The sequence below is a fragment of the Manis pentadactyla genome, chromosome 11, assembly GCF_030020395.1.
Source record: "Manis pentadactyla isolate mManPen7 chromosome 11, mManPen7.hap1, whole genome shotgun sequence".
Classification (NCBI taxonomy): Eukaryota; Metazoa; Chordata; class Mammalia; order Pholidota; family Manidae; genus Manis; species Manis pentadactyla.
This window is the reverse complement of record NC_080029.1, coordinates 107839612-107861860: the sequence shown is the minus strand read 5'-3', so window position 1 is coordinate 107861860 and position 22249 is coordinate 107839612. Positions and strand designations below refer to the sequence as shown.

The 22249-nt window shown below is 42.3% G+C and overlaps 1 protein-coding gene across 3 annotated transcripts in view; it reads left to right on the top strand.

The window, feature by feature from the left end:
- Positions 1–22249, top strand: part of MYO1E (myosin IE) — a 197502-nt gene that overhangs the window by 111161 nt on the left and 64092 nt on the right. For all 3 annotated transcript variants that reach the window (XM_036903024.2, XM_036903023.2, XM_057488848.1), the window contains 7 exons: positions 3546–3635; positions 7383–7514; positions 10105–10239; positions 11587–11719; positions 16787–16983; positions 20539–20619; positions 20915–21001. In XM_036903024.2, the coding sequence (XP_036758919.2) occupies positions 3546–3635; positions 7383–7514; positions 10105–10239; positions 11587–11719; positions 16787–16983; positions 20539–20619; positions 20915–21001 (855 nt within the window). The remainder of the gene's footprint in view (positions 1–3545; positions 3636–7382; positions 7515–10104; positions 10240–11586; positions 11720–16786; positions 16984–20538; positions 20620–20914; positions 21002–22249) is intronic.

Here is a 22249-nt window from a genome sequence, read left to right as displayed (position 1 = left end):
AAACAACGGGCATGAAAGACAACTCCCAGAAAAGGAAATACGAAGACTCATAAAACATGAAAATATGCTCACCCTCATAATGGTATGAGAAGTGCAAATTAAAACTACACTGAAAAACTGTTTCTTAATAAATATGGCAAAAATTTTGCAACATTTTAAACACTATTGGTAAAAATATAGAGACATAGTCCCTCTCATAATTACTGGTAGGAGTATAACAAGTGCAAGTATACTTTCTGGTGGACATTTCAGCAAAATCTGTTCTATCAACATGCCCTTGGTTCTGTTTAAGAGAGTGTATCCTTTAGATATGCTGAAATATATGCAAATGATATAGGTATAAAGTTATTTAAGTGGCATCTCTAGACAGTGTAAAAGACTGGAAACAACTTAAATACTCATTATTTGGCAACTGGTAAAATAATTTAAGGTTTGTAGTGGAAGAGAATATTAGCCATAAAAAATGAAGCTTCATGTGCTGATAGGGAATGATCTGCAGATCTAACATGAATTGCAAAAAAGCAGGCTTCAGAACATTGTGTATAATGTGTTCCCACTTGAGGGAAAGAGAACATGTATCTATATTTGGATATGTATAACATTTCTACAAGGATGTATAAGAAACTGATCATGATTTCTTCAGGTAAGGAAACTTGGAGACTGGGGGAAGGGCATACTCTCAGTGTACATACTCTTTTGAAACTTTTTATGTTTTGAACTATGTGAATCAATTTCCGATGCAAGAAATGTGCAAAAATTTACAATAGAGCAAGGAAGAGAAGGCAAAGAGAGAAAGAAAGAAGGAAAGGTCAGGGAGTCAACAGTCAGAAAGTGGGAAGACCCAGAGAATGAGGGCACGGGGATGAAAAAAAAAAAAAGGAGAGGAGAGAAATGCAGTAAGGGCAGAGAAGCAACACGTTCAAGAGGAGAGTGTGAAGAATCGGGTAGATACAGCTCCATCTGCCTTTAGTTGTTTACTTATTTTGGTAGCAGAATTGGTATTCACAGGAATGGGTGAATGGACGATGGGGATGGGGGGCTAAAGTCCACAGGTGGCTGTCCAAACCCATACTGCTCATCCCTTGCACAGAATGCTGGGGGCTTTTTAAAATTGAAACTCACGGTCCCAGTAGATTTTCACCACGAAGATTAATGGTTTAGTCAGTTAATCAGCAATATTATTGCCAAAGTCCGCTGAAGACCTTAAAAAGACACATCTTAAAATCCTCTTCATTGTGATTTTTGTCTACCAACTACTTGGTGCTCCATCATGTCCTGGTGAATCAAAGATTTAAGACATTGTACAAAATTCCTTTCACAGAATGAAAGTGTCTTAGCATCGCCTCTTAAATGGAACAGAAAGCAGATCTAGGGGAGCACTGTCCAGTAGAGAGATGGTGCAAGTCACATAAATAATTTTAAAATTTCAAGTAGCCACATTAAAAAAAAAATAGTAAAAAAAAGCATATGAAATTAATTTTTAAAGTACATCTTTTTAACCCAACATATTCAAAGTATAAAGTATTACCATTTTAGCAGATAAGCAATATAAAAAAATTAATGAGGTACCTTACATTCTTTTTGGTATTAAATCTTTGAAATCCAATATATAGTCTACACTTAAAGCACAAATCGGTTTTGCCAGCATTTTGAACAACAAAGGCCAACCCTGCATTATACAGAAGAATTTCTGGCCTACTGGAAGGGAGTAATTTGGTTTTCAAATATCCCAGTCCTGTGCCAGACTGAAAAGTGTACAGAACACCCCATGGGCAAGACAGCTCAAAAGATAGGAGTTGATGTTGGAGAGGTCTTACCGCAAGTGAGTCATTCCTTGAGCAACATGTGGCTCATGGCTTCAATGTTGGACAGTGAGTGCAGCTCGAACCTAGGTTGGGGGTTGCAGTCCACTTGATTTTCTCCATTCATGTGCTCACACCTATCCCTAGAAGACTGACATGGAGATAGGAATCCAGGATGCTGTTTAGGAGGCTCCTTTACCTTCATTTACTCTTGGTCTTTTTCCCTGTTATGTTTACCACATGCCACAAAATTCTGTTGGACATCTTGATAGTTGATGGATGTGTGGTGGCTGAATGAGTAGATACAGGCATAAAGATTCTCAGTTTAAAAGTCAGTTATTAAAGAAGGGAAGAGACAAGGAAGAGCCTCTCTTTTGTTCCATCCCTGTGAGAAGCTGAGTGTTGATAAATCAGGTAGGCATGTCTGGCCAGCAAACAGATAAAAGGATTAATGAAGAGCCACACAGTCAAAGTTTACAAAGAAAAGCAAAGTTTGTATAAATCCGTGAGTTCTTCAAGGAGAGTGGGTAGCTTGGAAGTATGTTTCTGAGCTTCAACACTGACCCCATGGAGGGACCACCCAGACTTTGCCTTTGATGCCATTGCCAATGATGTTATTTCTGTTCTCATTCTTCTTCTGAATTTTCAGGAGGGTGCCAAGGGAACATGTTGGCTGTTAAATAGTCGATTAGTAGTTAATGCCTCAGTCTAGTCCTATTTGCTGCAGACCACGACAGTGACCAGGCTGCAGACGGTTAATGTTGCCATTTCTCTTCTTGTTTTCCTATGATGACAAAGATACAGAGCTCTTGGCTTGAAATTAGTCAGTAGCTGAAGAGCACAAACCGAAGACTTGTTATTTCTGGAACACGTTTAACCATAGCATGTGAATAATTAGAAGAAAAAGGAATGATTCACTTGTGGAAAGACCTCTGCAACATCAAATCCTATCTTTTGAGCTGTCTTTCCCATGGGGTGTTTTGCACACTTTTCAGTCTGGCACAGGACTAGGATGTTTGAAAACCAAATTATTCCCCTTCAGTAAGCCAGGACTTCTTCCACACAATTGAAGGTTGGCCTTTGCTGTTCAAAAGGTTGGCTAAACCAGTAGTAACCAGGTTGCTGGTTAGAAATGCAAGTATTCGGGCCCTGTCTCTGACCTGCTGGGTCCACATCTGCGTTTTAACAAGGTCCCCAGGTGGTTCATGCACAGTGATGTTGGGGATGAACGAGACTGTGTGTCCAAAGCCTTGTTTGGGGAGGAGAACCATTTAATTTCTCTTAAGGTACCTCTCTATTTGCAGTGAAGCGGGTGGAGGTGGGGATGTGATAGGCGGGTAGAGAAGGGGCAGTGATTGTAAAACTGATCAGAACAGTAAAGAAATACCCCTCCTGCTTTGCTTTCCTTCCCGCTGAGATTCCCTCACTGTGGGAGTGCAGGATAAGGCAGCAGCCGCCAGTTTGGAGACTCAGGCCAAGAACATTTGCAGATCCTGTTTGACTAGTGGCACCTGGCTCCAGGGACTCCTGCATCAAGTCAGGGGAGTTGGAAGACACACACACACAAACAGGTTCAGGTCTGTTGAGAAGAAAGAAGGAATCCTCCAGAAACCTCAGAGACACAAGGATTTGAGGCCTCTCACATACTGCATTCAGAAACCAGTCCTTAGGGAAAGCTTGGCTTCACCTTGTACACACAAGGTATTTGCACCTTCCTAACATCTGGTCTGTTTGCCGTGACAGCACGTCAAGGACATTATCTTGCAGTCCAACCCACTGCTGGAGGCTTTCGGGAATGCCAAGACGGTCCGGAACAACAACTCCAGCCGATTTGTAAGTCTCCTCCCTATTGCGGAAAATGTCACCTGACTGATGACGTTGCTACTCCTTATTAAGTCCAGTGTCTCCCAGGAAATGGGAGTTTTCCACATACCATCAGGAGACTGTCTTTTCCATCTTTCAACTTCTAAAGCAGCGTTCTGTGCTGTCAGGCTTCAATTTGCCCTTTGGCTGAAGGTATTTTTGAGCCTTGGGATACAAATACGATAATTTTTTAAAACAGTTCTCAACTTGAGTTGCCTTACTAAGGAAAATAAAAATTGATGGAAGGGGTCAGCTTCCGTCTCGGAGGAGTATACTTTGTGTCCAGGAGGAAAGACCTTCCCCAGACAAAGAAATGAGCCGGCTAGATCCCAGGTCTTGTTGCCCTGCCTTTTGTTGGCTTCATAGAACTTGGTCTGTGGACCCTGAACGGAGCAGACGTTTTCATCCTACACCTTGGAGAGAACGCCATTCTGTCAGCCAGAAGGAACTGACTGCTTACCCCACCCCTCATAGCTTTGTGTTATTTGTTTTCTGTATAATCATGGAACATAATAACATCTAAAGGTGACAGAACTGAGCCTGAGAGATCACCCAACTGGCTCACTTAACCAGGGTAATGAAAATGTCAGCCGAATGCAGGTTAGAAATGCCATTGAGACATTTTCCTGGCTGAGTGTCTCCTGAGGGGGTGAATTTAAAGGCTAACAAGGATAAATATGAATATATATTCCTCTTGACAAAAAGCCACATCTACAAAGAAATGAGTATTTGCTCAGTAGCTTTGATTTATGTAGATTTTGCATCTTATCTCAACCATAGATTATGTCTGGCAGTGAAGCATTTAAGGAGCCATCTGTGAAGCTGATTCTGGACCATTTTAAAATAAATAAGTGGGAATTTGGGGTTGGGGGTGGCGATAGAATTTCTTTTTCACTCTTCTATTTTGGAAGGGAGCTTCTATTTCCAAGAGGATTCTTACTAAGTTCACGAGCAGTAATTGTTAAGTTCCCCAGTGAGTTATATCTGTCAGAATTGCCTTTGCTTTCCTTGCTGTTCAGTGTTATTCAAACTACGTACTCATTCATTCATCTTTCATATTTTTCTGTTCAATGCCTGGGTTGTATAATCTTGAAGACGTTTCTAGGTAATGAAAGAACAGATGCGAATGAATTTTCCACTTGACCTTTTCCCCCTAATTGTCACTCCATCTGCCTTCTAAAAATGGACTGGACCAAATTTAACTCTCTTGCTATGTCCCCCCTCCACTTTTATCTTCCTTGAAGAGAAGAAAAATAATTAAATCCATATTTCCCTTGATTTTTCCAATATAAATTATCCTTTATCCTTGGACAAAGAAGATACGTCAGTCAGTTTTTGTAAAACAAAACAAAAATACTCAGCATTTGTAGTTTTTCTGATTACAAAATATCATACAACCTAGATGGAAAGATGGGAAAGAGTGCGGATGGATAATTCACACACATGTGCACACACACAGAAAAATATCTGATGGGACATCAAAAGGTGAGTTCATTAATGAGAGAAACAGATTAAAATCATATATCATTTTCTATTTTTCAAATGGGTGGACATTAAAGGATTGATAATACTAGAGAAATGACACTTAGTTGAAGACTGGTACATTCCACCAGGCAAGCAATTTGACAATTCTTATCAAAATTTATAATGCTCATTATATGACCAACAAATACTTTGAAGATATAATATCTAAGTTCCATGTTAATGACTTATTTTAAAAGATATCCATAATACATAGTTAAATTTTTAAAAATCAGGTTACAAATCAGTGTATACAATATGGTACTATTCTTGTTTTCAAATGCATGTCATATAAAATATCATTAAGGTGTTTGTAAATCAGTTTGAATATATTATTACAGTGATTATTTAGTAGGAGGAGGTGGGAGTAGCATCAGGGTGGGGCAATAGGTATTCTCACTTTTAAAAATGAATATGTGGTATTAGTCATAAAATGTCATATATTTCCACTTCTAAATCTTTTCGTGTTTTAAGAAATATATTGTGAACCACTTCAAAAACTATTCTAAAATAATGTGAGTGCTGTGTACCCAGAACCTACCTTATGAAATAAAACATTACCAGGAGTCGAAATTTCTTTCCATTTAATTATGCAACACCCTTTCCTCTTTCCCACCAAGCTGCTCTACAACAAAACTAAACTTTTTGATCCCTGCTAGGGGTCTTAACTTCATATAACAACTTTGAAATATGTGTAAGTATTTCTGTTACACTGGAGCAATGGTTCTCAATCTTGATCACCTATAAAAATCACTCGGGCTCTTGAAAGAGTCCCTGATTAACCCGTCTGGGGCGGCACCAGGCACCAGCATTTCTTAAAGGTGCCTCGGGTCTTTCTAACAGGCGGCAGTTTCAGAGCACTTCTAGAAGAACTTGAGAGTTTGCTGTAAACGACATCTGCCCTTCCTGGATGTGATGTCCTGTTTCATTTCATCCCTACCCCCTGTCTGATGGGAAATGGTGCTGTGGGTTGGGGGACATGGAGAGACTGAATTATTCCCTCCAGATCCAGAACATGCCAGAAGGAAAAGGTTGTAAGGGATGGCCACAATAGGAAGCTCAGGGAATCTACTTTTGCCTAGCAGGCTTTTCTCTGAAACTGCTATAAATTCAGGATAGCAGTGGTTTGTGGTCCTTTCTGTGCCTGCTGCTTCTGGGTGTTGTTTTTGGGTTTATTTGAGGGAGGAGTCATCAGATTAAGATAAATACACAAGTGGAGGCTGTCCGTCTTTTGTAGCCCTTCTGAAAACTGGAATCAGCAGGTAATGTAACGGGGAATGCAGCAGGTACTGGGTGCATAGTGTGCAGGTAACAGGATGGCCGTCAGCGTGCTTTCTTGTCTTTAATGGATTTGTGCTTCTAGTCGCAGACTTGCTGCCCAGCAGGATTCAGCCCTGAAATGGGTGGTTTCGTCAGCATACACATTTAAAAAATACTAATTGTGAAAACAGTTCGGCTCTCCAGTTTGACCCTAAGCCACAACACATCTCAGCTTTTCCTTCATTTAAGTTTAGCCACCTGGATGTTTCTGAGGACTGGAGAGATTCTAATTAGAAAAAGAAAATGTCATTTACCTAATAATCTTAATTCCAGCCAAATCCCGGGGTTTTAGTCTCCTTTGTTCCCTACTAGCAGTAATGTAAAAGGAAGTATTAATGACAGCAGCAAAAATCCACACCCCCAGCACTAGCTGGAAAGAACTATATATAAATCAAGTGTTTTTATTATATGAGAATTTCAGATGCTCCAGAGGTAAAGGGGATTACTTTTGCTCAAAGCTGTTAAAATAAGTCTGCCTGAGGGAAAATTTGCTTCCTCTGCAAGAGGCTGGTTAGAATTAATTCACTGTTCTTAGATCAAGAGGACCACATGACTTTCTGTCCCATTCTTTGCAACTTCCCGCTTCGCAGGCAAGCACCAACACGGAGAAAATAGGTGAGGACTATAGCATGTCCTTATTTAGTCAGGCTAAAACGATAGATTCTTCCTCTCAATATAGAATCGTGTGATTGGACAAAAGCATGGGTTATTGTCTGATAGGAAAAACTCAGGAAGTCTAGACCAGAACTGGGAATAATTGTGAACGTACCTTTCATTAATGAATTTCCTTGAATTATATTCTGTATCCAAAGCCTGTTTGGAACATCATGTTTTTTGTTCACCAACCATTGAAGGAAATCCCTAACTTTCTTGCAGGGAAAATACTTTGAAATCCAGTTCAGTCCAGGTGGGGAGCCAGATGGTGGAAAGATCTCCAACTTCCTCCTGGAAAAATCTCGGGTGGTGATGAGGAACCCTGGAGAGCGGAGTTTTCACATATTCTACCAGGTCTTCTTTATAGTTTCTCTTTGTTGCTTCCTCATTCCTTCTCCACATGTACATTCTTTTTCCTCTCAGCCCTCAGGTTTAGACGATCTAGTCAGCAAGCCAAGGAGTATTTATTACTAGGGTATGTGTAAGTCAGTGTGCCCAGGAATGGTGAGAATGTCCCTCCCCTCAAGGAGAGTGTGTTCTCTTTGGGGAGAGAAGACAAAAATCCCCCAAAAGTTAAATGACCAAGGAAGTGTTGATACAACTTCAGAACAAACGTCGTGTATTCAAAAAGGAGAGTTTGGGCCTCTGCCAAACAGGAATTCATGTGGGGAGACGGGGCTGGGCTGGTGAGAGAGATTGAGGAGGCCCCCTAGACACAGGGAGGGGGAGGCTCTCAGGCAAGTCGGGTGGCCGAAGCACAGCCGTGGAGGTGGGAGCCAGGCCTCGGCCAGTTGGCAAGGGGCAGAGGCCTCAGCAGGTCCACTGATGGAGGAAAGACTTGAAATAGTCTGGGAATCTTTAATGCCAGGTCACAGGAGTTTTGACTTAAGACTTCCGAAGCCAGGGAGAATCTGGGGCTCGGGCAGGATGCTTTTAAATTCCAAGGCTTAATCATCATCTGATTAGACTTTTTAAAAATTTTTGTATGTATTTCAAGAATATAATGATACCATAAACTTTCTTTGGATACGAGTTTATATATTAGAATTTATATTATATATCGGGGATCTGCATTAGATTTTCTTTGAAGAAATGCCAACGTTTTTCTGTTTTAGTTTTGTGTTGTGACAGTTGGAAGGTCCCTGGGTTAGAAGGAAGTTAAACTGTGTTGGCAGCTCACATTCAGACTTCAATTACATAGATATCTGAGGTGATAGCAAATAATTCTTCCAGTCAATATCTGTTGGCTGAAAGAAAACAGAAGTGACCAAGAGCTTCAGTGAATTCAGTCATGCTTTTAATTATAATCATCAAAGCAGCATGTGCAGATGATTGAAAAGTACTTTTGTATGTCATACATACTATATTATTTAGTAAGCATTGGAGAAAAATTCATAATTGTTCCCAGGACCCTTTTCAATAAATGCCAGCCCCATCCTGCTCCAGAAGTCATCTGCCCATGGGTAGGAAACCACCAGACTAGAGGCTGGGGAACTGGTGAACTCAAGAGAAGACAGAGTTCAAGATTCTGACATAAAAGTAACTGTTGAAGCTATGAAATAGATGAGACTCCTGTGGGAGTGTGCCGAGAAAAATAATGCTCACTCAGAACTTGAGGACTGGGGGACTGTCCGTGGGATGCGGAGGCGGTGAGGAGCCGGGGGGTAGTCAGAGGAGGAAAGCCGGACCCCGCAGTGTCACCAAGGCCAGGGGGAACCCGGGGTGGTGCGGGCACTGCCCTGATCAAATGCTCAGAGCTCTTGGGGGAAAGGGGTGCGCAGGGGCCTGGGGAGCAGGAGAGGGCGGTTGGATTTAGCCCCTGGCAAGTAGCCTGGAGAGCCATCTCATCAGAAGGGTAAGAGGAGAAACCAGAGGGCGGGTGCGTAAGCTGCACTGAGGAACTAGATTGTGCAGTTTGAAGAAGTTCACAGAGTCCAGGAAAAGCTTTAAAGAAGGCAAAGAGCAGCAGGGGTTTGTAGATAGAAGAGAGTTGGAGAAAGGGGGAAGAAAGAAAGGCTGAAGATGAAAATGACAGGGCTGCATGATGTGGGTGGGGAGAAAAAAACAGAAGGGGGGGAAATAGGGAGAGGATGGTATGGAAAGATTTTGCAGAGACCAGGAAGGAAACTAGGGAACCTGACGTCATGGGATGACCTAGAACTTCTCTGTAATGGAGATGAGGTTCCCTATTTGGGGGAATGGAGCTGAGATGACATGAGGAACTTGACCACGATGGAGAAGTCTCTTGTTTCTGGAAATGCTGTTAGGTGGCAGGCAGAGGTGTGCTGGAGCTGGCTTGCAGGGGCTGGTGGCATCTCTTCCCCCCTCTTCTGGCAATGGCATTTTTTCTTGGTGGTTTGAAATCGGTCACCGTGCAAGTGTTTACACCATGAAAACCAGCAAACACTATGAATTCAAACCCCCAAGAACTGATTGTTAATGTTTTCTAGCACACCTCTGGTGGGAGCCCTTTAAGAAAGGGTCTTGCTGAGACTTGAGGCAAGTATCAGAGATGGAACAAAAAGCCAAGGGTCAGTGGTGAGGGGGGTTCAAATACCAGAGCGCATCCTGCGGTGAGAAGCCTGGGGGGCAGCCACACTTGAAAGTCATCAGCAAACTGAGCGGGAGCAAGATCATAATTTGGCTGACTTTTGCCTTTTCCAAGGGGCCTCGCCAGAGCAGCACTATAGTTCTCTTGATTGAACAAGAAACATTCTCAGCTCTCACTGGTCTTACCAGAGTTAAGAACTAGAATTTGCAGAGATGATCTGGGGCCCCCACAAGCAGAGCAGATATTCCGAAACCTGTGTTTTAGAGGTGAGGACCATCCACCATTTTAGAAAGTCCTCATTGCCAAGGTTCTGGAATGGTGGTGGCAGAAACTGAGGTGTCTTGGATGGCTTTGTAGGCCAGAACACACACACCCCACTTTCTCTTGATGCAGCTCATCGAGGGTGCCTCTGCGGAGCAGAAGCACAGTCTCGGCATCACAAGCATGGACTATTACTACTACCTGAGCCTCTCTGGGTCGTACAAGGTGGATGACATCGACGACAGGCAGGAGTTCCAGGAAACTCTGGTAAGTGCTGGTGACGGCCAGGCAGGATCTGCTCTGCAGACTGGGTGTTACCTGTAGCAGAAAAGGGCAGGGAAGGTTCACAGAGCAAAGAGCAACATGCAGTTTCCACCTCGTTCTGCTATAAGCACTCCATTTTCTAGAACACGTGTCTAAGCACCCTTAAACAGCCATGGGCTCAGCTGCCTGAAGACTCACTCAGTGAGTGGAGATAGGTTTAAGAAAAAGTGAGTTCATCCTTAACCCCCTGCAGGCGGCTCTGATAAACAGGTGAAAACTATTGTAGGTAAAACACTTACCATACCTGTTTGCTGATAGCTTACACAGTTGCTGAGCTGTCTCTTTAGAAGGTTAAAAAGCACTCAGACGCTGCTCATCAGGTTTGAAAATTGTGGAAAACCCTCCTCCCACTTTGTCGTCACTTCTGTGTTGTACAGGCCAGAGGACAAGCCTCTTCCCCCTGCGCTTCATACTGTATGTGTGTACAAGGTGTGAGCCCAGGAGGATTACTGCTAGGTCACATCTTGGGAAAACAACTTAATAAGTCAACCTAGCATTAAACAGGCTGTTCACCTATTTAGCCTCAAAGAGCTGCATCGCCCACTACCTTTTGGTGGCCCATCGCTAGGCACAGATCCAGAACCTAGCGGGGACCCTGCATGGAACTGGAGGTGCAGTCCAAGGGGAGCCGGCATGTGTGCTTGAAAGGGACAGAAAGTTCAGGAAGACTGGGCCCTGGATGCCAGGAAAGAAGGTGGCATCAGGGGGCTACATGCCCTCAAAGGACTAGGGTATGGGCATCGCAGACTCGGGCATTTCCACTGCTTTTGTTGAATTTAATGGACATCAGAAATAAGACTTTTCTAATCATAGTTGTATTTGATTCCCTGGAGATTTTTAATCAAGAGTCTTTTGCAGGCACATCTATTCTCAGCCCTCCCAATCAAGGGAAAGGTCTCCAAGTCTGCTTGGAGTGGCCGCAAAGAAGGGCACCACTGCCCTTAGAAGGGGGAGAGGTGACAACAGCACAGCAAGGACCGAGGACAGGCTGTTGACTTGGTGTCCAGCTGCTGCTCTGAGTGTCGTTCATCCCCGTGCTCTCTCACCTCATTCCTAGGGGACTGCGTGCCATATTTAAAGACAGAATTGCCTTTCCAGCACAACTCCGAGACTGGAGAAAAATGTGTGTGATTGCATTGGCCAGCAATCATGTCTTCCAGCGACTTCAGCTGCCCTTGCCGGCTGAGCCGCATGTAACTGAACAGCCCAATCTAAGCTTTGGCTTCTTTGTTATTGTGCTCAAAGAGCTAGGGACCAGCTTGTCTGGATAATTTCTCTTTTCTCTTGCAGCATGCAATGAATGTAATTGGGATCTTTGCGGAGGAGCAAACACTGGTGCTGCAGATGGTGGCAGGAATTCTCCACCTGGGAAACATCAGCTTCAAAGAAGTGGGCAATTATGCAGCAGCAGAGAGTGAAGAGTGTGAGTAGCCTTGGTATACACTGCTGCATGAGGGTGAACGATTGTTCGCCTCCGTCGGAAGTGACCCACCACTTCCCTCTGCTTAGGTCTCAACCAGGGTATTTGGGGAAGAGGTGAGTAGCATTGTGCACCCCACAGTGGCTGGACTGAGAGTCCAGGCCTCCTCCTGCCCCTCTGTTCACAACCTCCCACACCACAGACCATTAATGAAAGTGTTTTGATTTCTCATAACCTTGGGGGAATCTGCAGAATTTCACATTTCAGTTTAAAAATAAAGCGATACTTTAATGGAGATGAGAGTAATAGCTAAATAACTCAAGAGGTGTGTTTCCTAATGAAAACCTCTTCTGTAACTGATCTTTAGGGTCTTCATCCACCTAAAGGTCCTGAAGAGCAAGAGACAGGATGTGGACCGATCACAGACTCACTTTGCCCCATGGGTTGGATTAGACTGGATTTCTGAAAACGGGAGAAGCGGACATTGACTAGTGTGTTGATAATGCTGATGATCACCTTTTATGGTCACCTCTCAGAGCCTAAAGACCTGAGTGATCGTTTTCACTCTTTGAAAAGAAATCAGGTCCTCCCTGCAGAGAGGCACGATGGGTTATGGTTGCTGCAGTGTACCACAGCCACTGTGGCGTGTGGCTAGCTCAGGCATCAGACGGCCTTCCAAGCTGCTCTAAGAACCCACACATCCTTTAACCACCCAGGAAGGCATTTCTGCCTTTCTCAGCATTCTTCAAGGATGATAAATTTAGACACTTAGTAATAAATAGTATCCCACTCATTGCTGACAATGCAGTGAGGCTATTTCCATTCCAAATAAGGCTCTTTCTTATATTTTTGTTTTCTTTTATGATAAAAGAGGGAAGTTCCGCTAACTTCTGATATCTGTCTGATAAAAAGAAAAATAATGATGTTTACCAGGCAGGGCAGGGGGGTGGAAAACAATAAATACACACAGTGTACATAAAGTCTAGAAATAGAGTTATTATTGTTAGTTGGTGTTTCTAGACGTTATGTACATTACCCTTCACATTTAACAAATGCACATATGTAATTGGGAGGGCCATTAAAACTTGGCCTTTTAACATTGACAGTTTGGGTTTCTTGGTGGTTTCTGTAAAAGCAGACTGGATTTCTTTTGCCTGCTTGGATAGTGCAGTCCCTTACTGCCTCTTTATGCTGGCAGTATTTCCTGAGAGCAGAGTCATGACTCGACACAGCAGGCATCCCTCTGTGTGCTCAAGCCAAACAGTGGCTCATTGCACATCAATGTCTGGGGGAAGTAGACTCCTCAGGCACCTGGGTAAGGCCCACGGGTGGCAACTGCCTGTGAAATCCCCTGACCGGAGGTGGGGAATGGTGGAGATCTGGAAAGGCTATGCGTCAAACCTAAGGTCTAACAGAGAAATGTGTCCTCTTTCTGCTGATTTGTGTTCTGTTCAGTTGATAATAGCTTAACATGGTTCAGACAGGTACATTGTCCAAGTTCTCCGAATTTTCCTTTGCCAGTCAACTTGTTCCCTCCCCAAAGAGAACCACGGTTTCCAGTCTCTTGTATTCCTTTCAGGGGGTACGTGTTCCAGAGAAACTACACACATCCATTCTTGTTTTCTCACTTTTATGAGTTACTGGGAGTGTATAACATGATGTGCTACAGGACCTTTTTCACTTAACAAATGTATCTTGAAAATTATTCTGTATCAGTTAATTAAAGAACTTTATCCTTGTTATAGCTGCATAGCATCCCATTCTGTTGCTTGGCTATACTTTAATTTATTGAACCAAACATGTGTTGATGGACATTAAGATGGTTTTGGATTTTCTGCCATCAAGGTACTGAATGAACACAAGTAAAATGAATGACCCGATTTGTGTCATCTTTCTCATGTTTGAATATACCTGTGGAATATATTTGTAGAGAGAAATGTTAGCCCATGTTTTTATAATGGAAGAAAGCAGACTTTCTCTAGCTATTATGGGAAAAAAATGGTAAGATGGTACGATTCCTATCACAACTGGCCTACTGAAGCAAAATAGCAGTTAGTAACAAATGTTGTTGTTACCTGACCTTAGACTCGTGGAGCTAAAGATTTTCCTGAATCAAATCTTTACATTGGTGAGAAGTCAAAACAAACCTCAAGGTAGGCACATATTGGGAACAAGTCTTACTCAAAAGATGTTAAGTACAAATTAACCTAAGAATTTTGCTGAAGAAAAAAAATACTCTGTAAATACCAATTGGGAGTGTAAGCCACAATGCCCCCTCTTTTGCCCTGTTAGGAATGGATTAGAAAACAGAACCTCAGCATCAAAGACAGAGAAACCACATTTACCTTGCCATTCCTTCTAAACTTGTAAAGTGGAATTTTTTTGCTACATCTTTTCAGTTTCCCTATCTTCTCTACACTGCAGATGTAAACAGAAAAGTTAAACCCAAGTTTGCTTTTACACTTTAATGTAATAATAGAAATCTGTCTTCATTATCAAAATGTACTGAAACATTACTTTCAGCAGGTTAGTGTTTTGTTAGGTATGCGTAGCAGAGTTACACAGCATTTTAAAATTAATCAATGCCTCCTGCTGCCTCTCCCTCCCCACAGCCTCCAAGCTTGCGTACTGACGCTCTTACCCAGGCACACTCACAACCCTCATGGAAATTCACAGCCTGAAGGAAGGCGACATGAGCGGCCCTATCATTACAGTACCAGGGCAGCCACTGGAGAAAATACAAGGCCGTAAAAGCTTATACTTGAAAAATATGGCGTGAACTTTTTTCAAAGCAAGTACTAGACTTCCTCTCTAGACTTCTTAGCTGTTTCCCTAAGCACGTGGCTCTGAACCTTAGCCAGATCCCACGCCTTGTCTTTCAAGTGCCTGCGATCCTTCCCTTGGGCCCTCTTCTGCAGAAGAGCGACCAGACATGGAAGTGTGACGTGTTTCTTTTTCAGTCTCACCTGCCTGTTTTGTATCAGAGACCTGAGGATTAGCCCACATTGTTTATTTCTTCAGCTATGGCTGTAAAGATAATGGCATAAACATTTATACTAAATATTTTAACCATGTCCCTATTTTAATATGGTTAGGGGCTTTGGAGAAACCCATAGTTAGAAATCAGACAGATTGAGGCTAATTTTTCACTTGAAAGTATCAAACTACTCACTGTGCAGTTACCATGCAGAACAGTGAGGGGCCCGGTTACTATAAACCACTGATAATGACGTTCTTTGTACCAAGTGAGATATGCATGTACCTGACTATCTGCCTGGCAACAGTGATAATCGCCAACATGGTAGCTTCCACTTAGTGAAGGCTTCCTACAGATTAAACACTTTGGTAAATGTCCTCGATTCTCCCAACAACCTTACATGAGTCCTTTCTGATTTACAAGGGTCTTATGTCTTTGCTCTGTGCAGAGGTAAGTTTTGCCTTAATAGAAGACAATTCCAAATTCCTAAGCATATGTGTTAAAATTAAAACTAAAGGAAATGGTCGTTGACAAATTAATGCATTTTATTTTGTCACATGCCCTTTGTAAAAGGAAGCCCTTCTACTAGTCAGAGCATTTCTGTGGAATACACATAAATAATAAGTACTTTATTCTGGCATTACACTTTTTCAAAATGCATTCACTGACTCAGTCTCCTTGGAAGGTATATGCCGAGAAATGTCAGCCCGTTCATTCTAACACCATCTGTGAAATTCAAACAGATGATCCTTTATTGGGACGCTTGTGGTTTCTGAGCATTGTCATAAGGTCTTTAACAAAATCCTTTTATCAGAGAATTTTGGTAAAGCTTTATGCTGAAAAAGAAAATTCATATCCAAGTTTAGAATTTTGACTTGTGTCCATAAAAATTTTCCAGTCATATTGGAAAAAATCTGAGCATTCTTTCATGGCCCAGGAATGGTGCCATTTATTCAGATTAGAATGTTTTGACCAGAAGTCAAGAAAATCCATTTATATCAGTAGCCCTCCACTGGACAAGTTCATGGCCTGAAACAAACTGCTGAGCCTCAGGTTTTCTATGTGAAGACCACAAACAGTGCCACTACATGGCCTCAGGATGGGATGGGAGTGCGGTCCTCAGTAACACAGATGCTCTCTGTTTCACTGCACACCCCCAGAGAAGTCTTGGTACTCCCTTCTCTTTGACTCCAGCTCAAATAGTTCATCCCCCCAAGGACTCCACCACTGGAATCCATCATCTTCTACCTTACCGTTCAGCTGTAGCCAATGCTGGGCTACTCGCTCTACCTTAACCGTGTCTCCTGCATTCCTGCCTCCTCACCTTGCACGCCCTGCTGCCCTCTCCCCTGTTCTCCTGCATCTGCATAAGTGTGTTCCTCCTCCTAGGCCCCACCCAAATTCCCCACGCCTTCCTCAGCTACCCCAGCAAGCAGCAGTCTCTTCCTGTTCTAAATTCCTCCGGGTCTGGATTGTCTGTCTGTGCTTTTAGTAGGCTTCTTTGTTTAGTAAACTATGTTGGCCTCATTTAGAGTGTCTTCAAGATTTCTTAAGTATTTTGTGTCCTTTTCTCTCTTTAGGAACCCTACATGTGGTTAGCACTCAACAAGTATGGGATTGGTTGTAATTATTAGGTCAGTGATACCAGGTTCTCTCTCAAGCTCTTTGAGAATGATGCTATGAAAATAGCAAAAAGGAAGGAAACAATATTTGGAGCCAAAGAAATGTTTCTTGATTTAGTTCCTCCTGGGCTGTTTTACTGCAGACTTGGAGAGATGTCCATTTTAGGCAGCAGCTGTGATCTCAGTCGGGGGGATTGGTTTGCCGTCCTTCTTGGATCACTGATTTGTATTATTGGAAATCTCAGTCATCATAGGAATTGACTCATGTAACAAAACAATTGGAACTAGGAAAATGCATGGCTGTGTGGGGGATTGCTGATAAGCAGTCTTCACAAGAGTGAGAGTTCTTAGTGGCTAATGATGGTGCCCTGTGTGTACGCACATGCATAGACACACACACAAGTGCCTGCACATGTTTGTGAGATGAATTGTTAAATTCTGAAAGACAATCTTCTATTTTGTTTTCTATAGTTTTGGCTTTTCCTGCATATCTCCTGGGGATAAACCAAGACCGGTTGAAAGAAAAGCTAACAAGCCGGCAGATGGATAGCAAGTGGGGAGGCAAGTCGGAATCCATCCACGTGACCCTCAATGTGGAGCAGGCCTGTTACACCAGGGACGCTCTGGCCAAGGCCCTGCATGCCCGGGTCTTTGATTTCTTGGTAGATGTAAGTAGACACAGGTTGACATTGGTGATGCTTCATATTTTAGCTATCAGGAGTCAAACTATGAAGGACTTTGTTTTCATGCTTTGGCTTATTCCTTATAACCAATACCTTACTCTTCCACTATTAGCCTCTCACCCTGGGGTCACTGAATCCCACTTTTACTTCTAGAATTGTCCATCAAGACACTAATATGGTAACAGCTTCTTGTGGACAAAATATTTAGTAAAGCCAGGACTATAGACCAGAAAAAGAGGAGACCCATGGGCATGAATCTTTCTTGACCTTTTTAAAAAAATTAATTGTTTTATTTTTTATTTAAGTATAGTTGGTAAATAATATTACACTGGCTTCAAGTATACAGCATAGTGATTTCAACAGTCACCTGCATTGTTAAATCCTCACTCCAACTAGTATAGGTGCTATCTGTCAACACAGAAATACGTTCCAGAGCCATTGACTGTATTCTCCATGCTGTGCTTCCCTCCCCATGACCAACTTACATTGTTGGAGAATCTGTGCCTCTTTATCCTCCGCACCCTCCCTACCTACCCACCCCAACCCCTCTACCATGGTAACCACCAGTCACTTTTCAGTGTCTATGAGTCTACTGCTGTTTTGTTCATTTTGTTTTGTTTTCATATTCCACATATAAGTGAAATCATATGGTATTTGTCATTCTCCTCCCGTCTTATTTCACTGAGCATATTACCCTCTAGGTCCATCCAGTTTGTTGCAAATGGCAGGATTTCCTTCTTATGGTTGAATAATATTCTGTTGTGTACGTGTATCACATCTTATCCATTCATCTATTGATGGATACATTGGCTGCTTCCGTATCTTGGCTATTGTAAATAATGTGGCAATAAACAGAGGTGCGTATATCTTTTCGAATCAGAGATTTTGTTTTCTTTGGGTAAATTCCTACAAGTGCAGTTACTAGGTTGTATGGTATTTCTCTTTTTAGTTTTTTGAGGAATAAACTCCATACTGCTTTCCACAGTGGCTGCACCGATTTCCATTCCCACCAACAGTGTAGGAGGGCTCCCTTTTCTCCACATCCTCACCAATACTTGTTATTTCTTGCCTTTTGGATGGTGACCATTCTAACTGGTGTGAGTTGATATCTCCCTGTGGTTTTGATTTGCATTTCCCTGATGATTAGTGAGTGACATTGTTAAGACTTTTGAGCCTAAAAGTTTAAAATGTTGCTTTTGTCATCTAGTGCTATGTGACAAATTAACCCAAAACGTAGTGACTTAAAGTGTCTGTGGGTCAGGTATTTCCAAGTGATTTAGCTTGGTGACTCTGACTCAAAGATGAGATTGCAGTCAAGACACCAATACAGTCATCTCAAGGCTTGACTAGGGTTGGAGGATCGGGTCCCAAGGTGTTGCCCTCAGAGCTACTGGCCCGGTACCTCAGTTCCTGGCCACCCGGGCTTGCTTTGAGGATGTCTGAATATCCTTATAACATGGCAGTTGGCTCCACCCAGAGTGAGTGGTCTGAGAAACGAAGCAACAAAGAAGCCACAGAGCTTTTAATGTCCTAATCTTGGCCTCAAATATTGATACTCTGCCATATTCTATTCATTAGAAGCAAGTCCCTAAGTACAGCCCACAGTGAAGGGGAGAACCAGGTCCATTATTTGAAGGGATTAGTTAGTATCAAAGACATTCTGGATGTTTAAAACTACCTTAGACTTTTTAAGTGACGGCATAGTCATATACACACTTATATATACATATGCGTTTATATACATATTTATGTATGTATACCATGTGTAGATGCTGAAAATAAGTCTCCCAGCAGAACTGCCGGTGACAGTTATGTTAATCACCGTAGCCTTTAAATGGTAGAATAATAATAGCAAATACTAATTTAGCACTTACTATGTGCCAGATACTGTTCTAAGTATTTTAGACAAAAATAACCCACTTCATTCCTCCAGCAACCCTGTGACTTAAATATTATCTCTATTTTATAGATAAGAGAACTGAGGCACAGAGAGGTTAAAGAACTTACCCAGAGTCACACTATTGTTAAGTGAAAAACCTAGGATCAAACCCAGGTGATTTGGCAGTGCTCCAGCTGTTCACTCCACTGCCTTTTTCTGTTTCAGAAAGAGCTCTAGGGGGACCCTAGTCAAGGGACAACAGCATGGCCATGTGATCAGAAAGTCTGTCTTTGAGTCCCGGCAGCAACATCTCTAAGACTTAAAGAATGGCCGCGTGTGGTTAGGGTGGAGTAGGCCAGCGCAGGACAGGATGATTATCCGGTGTACTTCTTGTGGCTGTTTCAAGGGTAAGATTGCTTGGGAAGATCAGAGTCATACTAAACATTAGTCATGCTTTTAACTTGTCCTCCAGACCCCTCATTTTACTGACAAGAGAATCTTAGGACTGAGTAGTGGCGTATTTGCCCAAGTCTGTTGAGCAGAACTGGGCTAGACCCTAGATATCTTGTCTCATTGTTCAGTGTACCTTTGAGCACTAGACTTCCCACCTTGTTGCCTTTCTGTCTTCCCTCAATTTTTTGTGTGGTAAAAGGGGATAGATGCCCCATGTAAGAGGTCTGCCCGAGAGCTGACATTTACTGGCACTGGCTGCAGGCATGGGGCCAAGCGCTGTGTTTCATTACCCATTAGCTCCCAAAACTTGATGTGCCATTTTCTTTGCCTGGGAAACTCCTCTGTCTTTTGGTACTTCCGAATTCATCCAGGTATTCAGCACCTCCAGGGATTTTTCTCCTGCGTTCCTCCCTCCCCTGCAGCCCTCTGCAGCCTCCTCCAGCCTGCACCTACCCTCCTCATTAAGTCTGTTCCATTGAATTGCACATTTCTTCTCACAGTGATCCAGAACGCAGATGGGAGCAGCGTATTCTGAACCCCAGACCCCCAGACCCTGCCCTTGACTAGTGCGATCTTAGGGATTATAATTTTATCACTGCCATTAGGAGAATTACATGAAACAAGGCATGGAAAGCACTTGGCAGAGCCTTGCACAGGTGAAGGCCAAGTCTGCTAAGCTGCTTTTGTTATCATCACTTTAATAATGATGACTGGCATTACTATCCATAGTCGGCTCACCTTCCTTATAAGCTCCAAGGAACAGAGATGATCTTCCGCTTGACATCCCTAGCAGACTGTCTTAGATGATCACTAAATGACCACTGAATGGGGTCAATGAAAATATACATATCTTCTCATATTGGTTCTTTATGTAAAATAGGCTTTACTTCAATCTTCCAAGATGATCTCTTTCAAATTCTCAAGACTTCCTCAGAAAAACTAACTCTGCCAGAAATTAATGGCTTTCATCATGAAGCACGTTTTTTTTTTTCTACCATACTATTTTTTTGGGTTCCTGGTGGTTTCCCAAAGTCCTTCACCTTGCACTGAAACTTCTTAGTCACCTGTCTTCTTGTCATCCTCTGCTTCCAGCAAGCAATAGTAGTTGCTGTGTACAGTCTTGCTACCCTGTTCTCTATGCATGTCCATTTTTAGTACAAAAGAAAAGTAAATAGAAAAGTTAGTTACCAGGCTGGTCTTTCTCCTAGTCCATCAACAAAGCGATGGAGAAGGAACACGAAGAATACAACATTGGTGTGCTGGATATCTATGGCTTTGAAATATTCCAGGTAAGACCGTTTTTGAATAATTAGGAGCTGGGGAGGGTGATACTGTTCATCTGGTTTGAAAGGAATAATTCTAGGCAACAACAACAACAACAACAAAAAACCCACTACACTCATTTTTGCCTTTGTAAGTCCTTCCTGTACCTTTTCCAAATTAATTTCTCCTAAATAAAAACTGTGCTGCTTTCTTCTGATGCCACTAACCTTTCTATTAAGGCTTTTTATTATATCACCTAAGAATGACTTCAGAATGGTTTTGCAGAAATAATTACATGCAAGTCACTTTTTTTTTTTCCAGAAAAATGGCTTTGAACAGTTCTGTATCAATTTTGTTAATGAAAAATTACAGCAGATTTTTATTGAGCTGACATTAAAGGCAGAACAGGTAAGCAGTCCCTCCTCCTTCAGCTTATCTACTTCTAATTTCTTTTGTTTAAAAGGTATTGCTTTCTCTCTTTCGGTAATAGAATCGGGTTTTAATCTTGTATTAGGAAATGTTCTTAATAAAGTCAGGCAGGAAAAACCATATGCCATTTTAGTCTGTGAAATGCAAATACCATCTGCTACATCTTCTTTATCCTTTAAGCAAATGATGGTGTGAAGTTGGACTTAAGACTAGCTACTTTTACGACACTCTGACTCATTGACCAAGTGGTAAATGGAAACCTGTTTCCAACCTCAGTGTCTATGGCATGTACTGTGTTCCTAAGGAAAAACTTGGTTTTCTTGGATTTGTTCTACTCAATCTTCCTTAAAAATAAATGTATCTTTAACAAAGCAGGTATTTTAATTCTGACTTGAGGTAATATATCTTGCTTGTAGTTTCTTTTGAAAGTCTAGAGCAGATTCTTTTCTATTCCACCTACCATATTGTTTTCAGTTCCTAGAGTCTGTAACAATGTATCAGAAGCTGTGTGGCTTAAAACAACAGAAATTCACAGTTCTGGAGGCCAGAGTCCAAAATCAAAATGTCACTAAGACCACAGTCTTCCTGGAGGTTCTCTGGGAGAATCCTTCCTTACTGTTTTGGGGACATTTGCTCATGAAAGTGTTCATGCCTCTGCTTAGGAACACCAGTGACCAATGCTTTTCACATAAACCTCTGCCCTGGAATTCTAGCCTTCCACCACCTCAAAGTAGCTAGAGCTAAACCATCAAGGCAGAGCATGGTAGGAACTGAGGCTGGACCATATAGGAACTTTGTAGGGCATGGCAAAAAACTTCCCATGTCACAGTAAGTGTGATGGGAAACCACTGGTGAATTTTGAGCAGAGTGACACGGTCTGAGTGTTTCGTGTTTTTGGAAAGGTTACTCTGGCCTGATAGACTTACAGAGTGGTGAGACAAGGGAAGGCAAAGAGGATTGGATGATCAAAAACCAGTTTCAAGACTGGGCAAGAAGTGGTGGGCACAGACGATGATGATGGCAGGGGAGGCAGTGACACGGTGAGAGGTGGTCAGATGCAGCACATATTCTGGAGAGCAAGACAACATGGCTTGCTCAAAATAATTAACAATAAGCTAAGAAGGAAAGAGGAATCAAGGATGATTCTTACCTTTATAGCTTGAATATCAGGGCCTGTTTCTTAAAGGGTAAGATAAGAGAGCACTTACTTGGAGATGGCAAATGTGG